Genomic DNA, 12,570 nt, shown 5'->3' on the forward strand with positions numbered 1-12,570 from the left:
TGAAACTCGCTCAGTTTATATAAAGTTAGTTGTCAGCAAATCAACAGGTTGCCATAGACAGGTTTCTGTGCAACGTCATCATGTAGATACACGTGTAACTAGGAGGCAGGAACAACAGAAAGCGGCGCTCCTTATGGCAGAAAGCAGCTCTCTTCACTTCATAAAGCAACAATGACAAGGAGTTGTTGTGCAGCAAACTGCAGAGAAAATGCTTAGGGAATGGTTAATATCCTGAGGGGATCACATCGCTATAAAAAACACTGCAGAAAATTTTGAATCCAGGCCATCAAAAGGGCAGATTCAAGTCCTGATAGTCCCTAAGGAAAAAAAAAGTCTGTACAGCACTGCTTTCTATCTGAATGTAATGTTTTTTATTGATCAGCTATCAACAGATCTTTAACAGTGGTAGCATTTTCTGTCACTGTGATTTAGATGAGCCTTAAATCAGCCTGCTATTCGCCAGGTTCTTGTTTGCAGTTTCCCGCTCCACCTTAATTGGTGCCTGAGTGGGCAGTGGCCTGAGGGGCTAGAATGCAACAGTTGCACCATTTAAGGAAAATTTGAACAAGCAGCTGGCAAATAAGAAGCTGACCTCAGCTTTGTGTAATTTAAGCTATCAAAATATCATGCCTACAGTTTTGTGTAGAGCTCTATCTATAAATATGCACTATGGTAAGACATTTTGACAAGGTCACACAATTTGTCAGAACACTGGTTTGTTTCTGTTTGTCAGCGTTAGTTAGATGATGAGTGAGTAAGTGCTGTGTGTGGTTCAAATCAATGATAGCTAAACTAAATAATATTGGTTTTATTCAGGAGGTCATAGCTTAACTGGTAAACTGAATTGTCTGTTTACTTTGCTTAGCGACACTAATGGTACCACCCCAGAAGAGAGGCATGAAGATTCAGCCGAAGCTCGTCTGTTCGCGGCAGCGTCGGCTGAGACTCATCATTGGCCAGCATGAATTGGGCTGAGTATAAGGGTGACACTCTGAAGAGCTTGCAAACGGGGCTTGGGCATATTCCCACATGTACTGCCCAGCTGTGCATTCACAGGCTCAGGCCAGTTGTGGGTTACACTCAGCACTTGGCTACAACAGTTGACTAACATCCTATGACCAGCTAACTTACCAAAGCGGTTTTAGCCCCTGACTGTGCTTGCACCCAGTTATATTTGTATACAGAAAAACTGCCTATAAAATAAACGCAAAAGAACCAAACTCTGAGCATTGTGCTAGCATGTTGACAAATTGAACAGATAGTTAAAAATGATAACTTTAGCCAATGTTTAAAGTTGGTAAAGCAACAGAGGTGCAAAAGTAGCCAGGCACCCTCTCTCACAGCAAACGTAAAAGTAGCCAGGCACCCTCTCTCACAGCAAACGTAAAAGTAGCCAGGCACCCTCTCTCACAGCAAATGTAAACTTTTATAATCTCCTGTTCACTTCCCAAATCCATGCATTCCTTACATGAGAATGAAGCAACAAAAACAGCCCTGTCTGAATGAATGGTTTGTGTGATGTCCAGGGCCAGATTAACACTTCCTGAGGCCCGGGGCTAATTACCAGGATGAGGCCCTTCATATGATGTTCTGACGCATGACCTCACACAAACCCACTGACACATCAGCGTACACAGTACCAATCTATGACAGACTACCGTTTAAAGTGAACTGGTATTATGATTTCAATTCAATTCACTTCAATTCAATTCATTTCAATTCAAGGGTAGCTTTAATATCATTACTGAATCGTTACTGAATAGTTTGCAAAAAAAACAAAACACATTTCCAGTAGATGGGGAGTAAGACAACCATTCTCTTGCCACCTTCTCTCCATTTCTGAGCGAGCGACTGAACAATGTTTTGCTCAGACATCGCTTCTGATTTTTATAGCTCCTTTCAGAAGCCGAAAAATCGGCATCTTTAAGTTGACATTGTGTGGGTGCTTCAATTCCCTTTCCGACCCAATAGCTTCGCATCTCCTCATTAACTTCTCCCCAGCATGCAATATCTGTTGATATATCTATTTTCGCCCCTGCCTCAGAATCAACAGGCTCATCTGCTACATTACCCACTGGTTCTTCTCCATCACTTGTTTCCTCAGAGATTGTAGCACTATTGCTAGCAGACTGGCTAGTTGGGCTGGTTAGTTGGCTAGCGGTGGTTGGCTGCTGTCCATCACTGACAGTTGCCTCTTTGCTGGTGGTAGCTGCTACAGCAGGCTGACTACTCCACATGTTGGTTAATTTGGGTGTTTTCTGTAATAATTCTGTCGCTCTTTCCTTTTTTATTGATTGTAATTTTCGTTTTTTTGCTCCGCTCTCGTGTTTCCTTTGGCCCGACATTTTCGCTTGTTTCGTTTTTTTTTTTTTCTATTAATTTTTGTCATTTGACATTCAGCGACCGGAGGCCCCCCTAGTGGCGAGGCCCGGGACTGCAGCCCTTTCAGCCCATTCTTTTAATCCGGCCCTGGTGATGTCATGAAAACCAGCATAGTTACATGTTTAAACCCATTCAGCCTACAGCACTTCAGCTTGCCCATTCACATTGGAGTTGTAGTGTTTCAGCTGAGACTATTTTTTGAATGAGCCAGAATAGAGGGTGATCAGAATACACAGCTCATCACCGTCACACTCAACAAGACTCTGCTGATGCACAGAACATGCAACACTCTGGACCTGATATTCAGCAGACCTACCTCTGCGCTGGATGTTACAGTAACTCCCCTTCACCCCTCTAATCACCACTTCCTATCTTTCACACTCTCTCTCCCTGCTACTCCTGTCCATTCCACCCCATCATGCTCTTCTACTCGACACAACCTGCACTCCATTCCTCCCTCCTCCCCAGCTTGTCTGAGATCTTCACTCCTAATAATGTCTCCTTTCTAAGTTCTCACTTGAAGTTACTGCTGCAAAGTCATCTTTCTACAGAGGAAGCATCAGCATCTGATCTATGCAAGCTCTTTAGCATTTTCTCCTCTCTCTTCCACCCTCCTCCTCCCCCTCCAAGAGAAGAGGTTCTCTCACCCCTGAGGATTTTGTCACCTTCTTTTAGGAAAAAGTTGATAAAATCTGCCATTTTTCCCTCTGTCTCTACTCCTTCCACTAGACCGTTTGTTCTCAGTCCCTTAAAATGTTTTCTTGTCTTTCATGATGTCCTACAGCTGATCAAATCCAGTAATCCAATCAGCTGCCCACAGGATCCCACATCCACTTTGCTCCAATCAATCTCCATGGTTCTACTGCCCTTCATCACTTTTCACGTAAACAACTCGTCATCAGGTCGAGTTCCATCAGCTTTCAAGACTGCAAGAGTACTTTCCATCCTGAAGATGTCAACAACTACAGACCGGTATCACTCCTTTCTTTCCTTCCAGAAATTCTTGAACATACAGTCTATAATCAACTGTCTCTCTTTCTCACACAGAACCAGCAAGACCCCAACCAGTCTGGTTTCAAACCAGCACACTCAACAGAAACTGCCCTTATAGCAGTGACTGAGAAGCTCCAATCAGCAAGACCAGCCAAACTGTCTGTCCTGATTCTTCTTTACCTCTCAGCAGCTTTTGACATGGTCAACCATACAATCCTTCTGGACGTCCTCACCAACTTTGGAATCGCTTTTATCAGGTAACATGGAGAAGGGCCACATCCTCTCTATGCAGGCTCTTCACTGGTGTCCCATAAGGCTCAGTCCTGGGTCCTCTTTTCACTTTACACTAGTTCTCTTGGTGATTTAATATCCTCTCATGGCTTCTTTCATCACTGCTATGCCAATGACACTCAACTAATGCTTTCTTTCTCAGCTTCTGACACAGGCTTCCCATATCTCATCATTTCCGACTGACATCTCTTCATGGATGGCAGCTCACCACTTGAGTCTCTTGTGGTCTTCAAACACAGACTGAAGACACATCTCTTTATACAGCACTTAAGTGCACACTGAGTTAAGTATTTAATGTGACGTATTGTACTGCACTAATGTATGGTATTGCACGGCGCAGTGTTTAACTATGTTTCTTTTCTCTAGGTACCAACATGGACTTCTGTTTCTAGCAGCATCTGAGCTCAACACTGGCTTTCTCTCTCACCTATAAATATACAATCCTTTCTCTACACAGACAAAGCACTTTTTGTAAGTCGCTCTGGATACGAGCATCTGCTAAATGCTGTAAATGTAAATGATCAACAGACAGATCATTTACATAGATGATTAAAGGCACAGTAACAAAAGCAGCTTGTTTAATTCTAAAGGATGAAAGAGGTTTTGAAAATGTTTATGTGAAAACAAATTATGGTGAAAATAAAACCACAGATATATGATGTTAAGGAAATAAGTTACATATAAGAAGACTGTAGGGTATGGGCCCTATAATACAGAATTCACGTCATGTGTGCACTTCCGGCTTTGAGCGTGGCTCAGATTTTAGAACCAGGATACAGTTCAATTACAGTGGAACGTACAAACTGAAGAAAAAAAAAATTTCAAATTGTAAGTAAGAGACTGGTATTTTTCACTTTGAATAATCTGCAACCAACTAATGGACACCCAGTTTTAGAAGCTAGCTGGTGGACAACTGTAGGCCAGAGAGACCAAAGATTCTCAGAATTTCAACCCCAGCCCCAAAACTCCTCTAATTTTGCAACATATCATCATAAGTAGAACTTGAAACGTATCAGATGATCCAAATTGTAGAGCAAAGGAAACACAAAAGTCTGCCATGTGCTCCTAACTCTCCAGGACTGCCCCAGAAGCAAACACATCTGGCCCTCAGAAAGCCCCTCAGTCATCTTCACAACAAGTCAAACAGCAAGAAATTCTCCCCTTCAAAGCAAGAAAACAGTAGTAAAATCTTGTGATGCTTCCCTTATGACATAACAAAGCAGAAAATTCAGCAGCTGTGCTAACACTTTCAATGATCTCCCTTGGTGGCATTTTGTGAAACCTTAAACATGACCCAGGGTAAGGTCAACATTTGAGCCTGGCAAAAAGGCCAAACACCTCGTAAATATACAGCTAGACCACATGTACCAAACTACCATGAGAGTATGATTTATTTATGCCCTATAAGCGAATCCCACATCTCACAAAAACATCCTCTCTGTTCAGGCTAGTGAAACCCCTTAAAGTATGTGTCCGACTCCAGTCCACATGGGACAAAGCACTGCAGACTTCAGTGTTCTGCCTCATTAAGCACACTTGATTCAACTCATGAGTTAATTGACCTGGATGAAGTGAATTTGGCAAGTAAGATGGGGTTAAATAGTAATCTAAGCAGAACTGTGGTCTGGAAGGAATGTAGTTTGACATGCCTCCCTTAAAAGAACAGTTGTAGTAGAAAGTCAAATGTTGCAAAACCGTTAATATCAAAGTCAGTTAAACTTAAGATTCTAAGGTAACTGATTACATTGTTTTTCTTAAGTTAACGCAACTTAGAGATACTAGAATTCACTGAGCCCAAACTTTTTAGTTATCCAAAAGCTCTCCTGACTTGCTGTTATCAGTTCTGCATCTCAGGTAACATAAACAATGAGGTAAAGGTAAACATTGCAAATAATATAGACTATATGTGTTTTATTCATTTTCACCACTACCTGAGACTTTCAATTACACAGTCCACCAGGCATCTCCTCCTCCTGGGCACCCAATTATGGACAGCTATGGCATCAGTGGTGTTCAAAATTGAAACCAAAAACATGACGTTGGAGTTAGGTTTTTATTCACTATTCACTTAAATGGACCAGCAGTTACATTCTCCTTTTAAGGTGGAACTGAAAATACTAATAATGGGCTGGTAAATAGGAAGCCAACATTAGCCTCATACAGAAAACCTGAGAAACAGCAGCTATTTGGGAGCTACAGGATTCAAGCAGAAACTTGTAATTACAAGTATTGGGAATCTGTATTCAGTCCTAGTTACATTTTGAAAAGGCAGTATTCAGAATACAGCTATTTTTTTTTGGAGAATACTGACTGCTGGGATAGGCACCAGCACCCCCCTGCGACCCTGACGGAGAAGCGGCTTAGAAAATGGATGGATGGATGGATGGATGGATGGATGGATGGATGGGAGAATACTTACCCAGTAAATAATACAAAAAACATACAACATTCAAAGGAAACACCATCAATACTTGTTTACAAACTATTTTAGAATCAGCACACAACATAGCAAACATGCTTGCTAGACGAATTCTAAAGAGGACCACTATAAATAGTTTCTTTAAAAACACTGAAATTAAGCCATCATAGGAAATCAAAAAGAGACAAACTTGATAAATATAAAAAAAACAACAGAAAAGAAAAACCTGTAAGTTATGTTAGAATTTGTTTTCTACTTCTGTATTGTGTGTAATGTATCATGCATGTATTGCATTGGTAAATTTGTGCATTGTTACACCTCAAGTGCCATGATTTATACCTGCAGTTAGCTCAGTGCTAATAGGTGGGTGTAAGCTTCCGTTACTCATTAGCTCCAGTACAAAACTAAAGATACAAACTTTAGACACTAAACTACTCTTTGCTGATTGATGGTTTTTTGGAATAAGGGGGGAAATTGGATGAATTAGATTTTTCTTGCCAGACTATTCCTTTAACCCCTTAAGCTCTCAGGGTCTGTATGTGGATTCACACTTCAATTACTCATAAGTACAAAACTTGCATTTTAATTTCATTGTAGTTTCTGAAGCCTTAAGATTAATTACTACGTAGTAAGTGTTTAAGGGTTAACACTTATTGAGCCTTTATGGTACTCACCAGCTCTTTAATGATCTTCTCCACGATGCCCTTGTCCTGGAGGTTGTGTAGATAGCGTGATGAGGGTGAACTGGCCAGAAGCCTCAACTGAGCCATTTTTGGAGGTTCATTGGCCGCAGGCGTGACGCCAATGGCGAAAAAGCGAACACCTTGGTTCTTAGCATCAGCAGCAGCAGAGAATATATCAGGGTTTTTTGGATGTGACTGGCCATCGTACAGTAAAATGGCCACCTTCACACTGCCTGCCTCTGACTCTTTCAGGTATAAATTAGTGAGGTTTGTAATGGCATAGGTCAAATATGTCCCTTGCCCAATGTAGGACATTGGAGCAATGTTAGCTTTGAAGTTGGCCACACCTCTCCATTGGCTGAAGGTTTGCTCTTGGATCACGTGGCTGCTATACTGGAGGAGGGCAGACCTAAAACTCAAACCACGTCCAGTCTGGAGACGAATGTTCTGGACACGTTCAATTACATCAGCCACAAACTGCTTCTCCTGTCCGTGGTTGTCTTTGGCACTCTCTGAACTGTCCAACAAAAATGCCAGCTCCAGAGAGCAGTCCTCATCCACAGGTGCTGAGGACAGATCAAATAAAACAAGAAACACTAGATTTATGATTTACTACTGCGTGAATCAGATCCTGTGCAGCCATTAAAGTGACAAGGCAGCTGGATGAACCCAAAACAAAGTTCAAACCTCTGGGCTAAACCAGTGACCTCCAAATGCTCTTTAATATCTAGGCTGCAGTAAGATGTATCATGTAATATAGAATACTCACTGCAGGAGTGGGTAAATGAACTACAGGCTTCAATAAATCACATATATGATGGAGCATGCACATGGCAGTCACGAAACTACCCTCAGGGCAGAGAAGAATGAATAAAACCCATAACCTGGAGAGCAGGAGAAACAAGAAGCAGCGTAGATAAAATCAGCTCTTCCGGCCATTTCCAGTGACTTGCACAGGCTAGAAATTCCACAGTTTAATCAGCATCCCACATGCCCCATAATCCAGAGGTGAGAATTACACAGAGCTGGTAAAAGAACCTTCAAACATTAACACATATGATCTGGACTAGGAGCTTTAGCTGTACTTTGGAGTGTTTACAATGGCAGCTGAAGCTTTATGAAATATACAGGCATATGCAAATATTTATGCATAATGTTTTGATCACTTTGAAAAAAAGTTAATACATTCTCTAAAGACAACATGCTTTTGACCATTTTAATACGAATTAATATTAATTTGAGGAATTCAACATATTAAAAAAATTAAACAAAATGTGGCCTGTGCAAAGGTAACAGCACATTTAACATTATATGATTTTTTTTTTTCTAAAAACTTTTGCATATGACTGTGTACTGTGTCCTAAGCAATATAACACGAGAGGGAGTGTGTTACCGCAAAATAACATCACGGCTGTGATTTAGTCGTCACAGCCATGATGTTATAGCAATAACACACGACCTCGAGTGTTCTATTGCTTTTTATACAACAGTTAATTAAATAAAGTAAAAAATTAATAAAGAGGCGTGTAATATGTTTTAATGTTAGCAGTTCCTTCTGCCAAATTATAGTTCCTTAACAAGCAGCTTGTTGCTACATCACAGTAACGAGCTCCGCCCACTCGTTGCACAGCCAGCGCTTCATTCTCCAGCTCCAAATCTATCGGGTCTATCGGGTTAAGGTGTGGAGGCCAGTCAAGTTCTTACACACCAAACTGGCTCATCCACGTCTTTATGGACCTGCTTTGTGACCTTTTGCGCAGTCGTGTTGGAACAGGAAGGTGCCGTCACCAGCTGTTCCCACAATGTTGGGAGCATGAAATTGTCCAAAATCTATTGGTCTGCAAGAGTTCCTTTCACAGGAACTAAGGGGCCTAGCCCAAACCCAGACTCGTCCATTGGATCGCCAGATGGAGAAGCGTGATTGGTCACTCCAGAGAACTCGTCTCCACTGCTCTAGAGTCCAGTGATGGCGCTTTATACCACTGCATTCCACGCTTTGCATTGTACTTGGTGATGTAAGGCTTGGATGCAGCTGCTCAGCCCTGGAAACCCATTCCATGAAGCTCTCTACGCTGTTCTTGAGCTGATCTGAAGTAACTGACTCTGCAGAAAGTTGGTGACCTCTGCGCACTATGCAGCTCAGCATCCGTTGACCCTGCACTGTCATTTTATGTGGCTGACCACTCCGTGGCTGAGTTGCTGTCGTTCCCAATCACTTCTACTTTGTTATAATCCCACTGACAGCTGACTGTGGAATATTTAGTATTGAGGAAATTTCACGACTGGACTTGTTGCACAGGTGGCGTCCGATCACGGTACCATGCTGGAATTCACTGAGCTCCTGAGAGCGACCCATTCTTAGAGAAGCAGACCCATTCTGTAGAAGCAGTCTGGAGGCCGAGGGGCTCGGCTTTATACACCATGGAAGTGATTGGAACACCTGAATTCAAGCTTCAGCTACCTTGGAGCTCCCAATGAGTGAAAATTGATGCCGAGACTCATTCATTAATTTCCAATCGTCATTGAACATTCTATTTATACATGATCTGCTGAAAGCTGAGAATAACCCCACCCTTTATGCTTCACATGGGGTACTCTGGACTCAAAAATCAACTGACCCTGTGTATGCATACTTACGTTTTTAACCATACTGAACATTGGCACTTGTGAATATACAACATATTACATACTCAAAAATCAATGAGAATGACTGCTTAGTAAGTAACTGACTTATCCATGCTCCACCCACAAATGTTTTCTTTCATACAGTTTCATAGATTTTGAAGTTTAGTTGAATGTTGCCAGTCAAAGCAACGAATTTGGCCTGGAGTTTAGATTAGCGACATAACTTTGCTACTCAATGCTACAGAGGTGGATTACATTGTTGTAGCAATATTGTAATCAAAACTTGGTAGATTGGAAATGACAACTAATTATTAGCAAGGCAAAAATGTACACCATTTATCCTAACAGTACAACCTTTCAGATACAAAGTGAAAAACATTAATAATCAGCGGTGCACTCTGCATACATGTATGGTAATAAAAACTCTACAAAGTCTGCAATTTCTTATTAAACAGAAAAGAATATCAGCAATCTGCAAAGCTTGTCCAACCTTGCTACAGTCGTTATGAAAGAATGGGTGGAGCCTGAATAGGTTAATTAGGACACAGCAGCAGAGCTGTTAAGGCTGTTAGAGACACATTAGCTGATTACGCTTCATTATGAGGTTTAGATGTGATATGCTTGAGTTTTTGACGAGTTAAGTGGCATTTCTCTTACATTGTGCATTGTTTTTTGGTGTTATGTTGGTTGTCAACAGCTTGCTTTTGCCTCTGCTCCTGCCGTTCCTCACTTCTTCTTCTTCTTCTCCTTCATTTTCATATTCTTCATCATACTCATCCTGCTGAGCCCAAACACACTGTAGCCCGAACAGCAAAACCAGCAAGCGCACACACAGCCGCATTGAGCCTACACACACACACAAACACACGCATGATAAATGCTATACGTACAGCACTCAGACTCACAAACAAACCCTAATAAGCACTCAGTGGAAAATAAAAAACAGAGTAACTAATAAATGAACTTGTCAACTCCCCTTAAGTGTGACAAGCCCATAAAGAAAGTGATTCATTAAAAATAACTACATATTAATAAAACCATAATCAAAAAGAAATGCATGATAAAATACAAACAAAACTATAGTCATGAGCAAAGGTTCATCATTTTGCGTAATTGCAGAACTTTCACATTAGTGTCATAGAAGAAACTGAATACTTCATCTGTTACAGAGTAATTCATAGTAGTGATTCAATAGTATTAGGTCTTAAGATAAAAGAGTCTGCATAATATGCCTGTGTATAATTAAGTTCAATTATTAATAGCAAAAATATTATGTAATGTTGAATCAATAACACATTTAGACTCACCTTTTGTTGTGATGCTGTACTATTTTCAGCAGAAATGCAGAAATAAAGCTGCTACAAGATCAGACGCTACAAAATGTTCTCTGATCTCCCTGTTAACATTGTGTGTGAGAGAAAAAAGACAAAAAACACAAGATGAGATACAGGAGAGACTCCAAGCTCAGAGAGAGAGAGAGAGAGAGAGAGAGAGAGAGAGAGAGAGGTGTGACGGGGAGTTAAACCCGTGTACAGCACATCTGCTGGCTTACTGACGCTTACACACACACACACACACACACACACACACAAGCATTTTTAAAGGATCTTCATTGACTTGTGGAATACTGTAGCTGAGTAATGCTACACCATTGCCTAACCCTAACATTAGTAACTACAAGGCAATACTTTGGGTCTCTTCGTTCCCCCCATTACTTCAGCCATCAGCATATGCCAATTGTCTTCGAAATTTTTATTTCACACTGTAAAAAAGGCTTTTTTAGAATTTAATTAATGTAAAATATTGCTTTTGTTAATCATAAATTTTGCATAAATATATTTATTGGCATTAAATAACATTTTTTCTGTGCATTGAAAGATTAATTGAAGTCAAAGCACCATTTTTCAGTGATAAAGCATTTCTGAATTTTTTTTAAGAGAGGCGCTATAAAAAAAAATACATTGTCATATTGTTGAATATGACTTGAGTACTTGATCTCCCATCTGGGCAAGGACCTTATACTATACCAATAAGAGTCCTTAGACAAGACTCCTAACATTACCTTTGCCTACCTGTGTAAAAAGTAATGAAATTTGATGAGTGTCTGCCAAATGCTATACATGTACATAGGCCAGCCAATTTACAATTCTGAATGCAAAAAAGAAACATTTTAAACTTCATATGGAATTTTAAGGGGGACCGGCACATAAAACAGTGAGATATTTATGGCCTTTGACGAGGGTTGTGGCAGCTTATTCGCAGTTTCTTTGTGAAACTGGACTTTGTGAAAACTAAACTAGACTCAGTAAGTAGACATGAAAGGAGGACGTTTGGAAAAATTAAATCTACAGTTTCCACTTGACCGCAAATATAGTCAATCAGTCAAGACATGTTTAAAGAATGAAGTTAGCTCCTTTCGCTTGTCATTGTAGCTACAGGGCTAAGGTAGCTACAAGTAATGGAAGCTTGTAGGCCACCAATTAGCATTGTGGAAACTGTGTCGAGTTGTTAGGTAATCTCAATTGTGTGGTTTCTGACACTATATGACATACTGTTATTTGTAAATGCAGACAAAATTATGACAAAATAGGCTTCAACATTGCTGCTACTACTTTTTAAAAACTTTTTTGCTTCATTTTTAAATTGACACATACCTCTATGGTAGACTGGGCAGGTTCCCATCCAGTTGGATGGATTTTGGTTGGATTCTGTGGGGGAAAAGGGCTTTGGCAGGTGGACAAAATTTGGTATGCGTAGAAGGAATAGTTATGTTTGAAATACTATTGCTATTTATTAGCCTCTCTGACTGGGAGGGATCAGGGGTCCTATCATATAAAATATATTTAAACAATTTTTTTAAGCAATTTATCAGGCTTTGAACAATTTTTAACTATAGAAGCAATCTGACAACCCTAAACCAAAGTTCTGAGCAGAACAGACGTCAGTAAAGCTGTCAACCCACAAATTGACTTTACAACACAATTTCATTTACACCTCTAGCCATATCTTGTTTTTGATTTCGTTTCAGCTTCAGGCTAGTAACCCTACAGGTATCTGAATGTAACTGCCACATCATTTATGGTGTAACGGGAAAAGAGAATAAAAAGCTAAGTTTAGCTTCATCTAATCTGCATTGTATGAGACTCAGTTACAATCAGTATAATGGGGCAAAGGTGG

General features: G+C 40.5%; 1 protein-coding gene across 1 annotated transcript in view; it reads right to left on the bottom strand.

Moving 5' to 3' along the window:
* Positions 1–10,780, bottom strand: part of col28a2b (collagen, type XXVIII, alpha 2b) — a 53,540-nt gene extending 42,760 nt beyond the window's left edge. The window contains exons 1-3 of the mRNA XM_017715578.2: positions 10,701–10,780; positions 10,051–10,239; positions 6,760–7,334 (exon numbers count right to left, since the gene is read on the bottom strand). Of these exons, the coding sequence (XP_017571067.1) occupies positions 6,760–7,334; positions 10,051–10,234 (759 nt within the window). The 5' untranslated portion in view covers positions 10,235–10,239; positions 10,701–10,780. The remainder of the gene's footprint in view (positions 1–6,759; positions 7,335–10,050; positions 10,240–10,700) is intronic.
* Between the last annotated feature and the right edge of the window lie 1,790 nt (positions 10,781–12,570).

The sequence above is a fragment of the Pygocentrus nattereri genome, chromosome 26, assembly GCF_015220715.1.
Source record: "Pygocentrus nattereri isolate fPygNat1 chromosome 26, fPygNat1.pri, whole genome shotgun sequence".
Taxonomy (NCBI): Eukaryota; Metazoa; Chordata; class Actinopteri; order Characiformes; family Serrasalmidae; genus Pygocentrus; species Pygocentrus nattereri.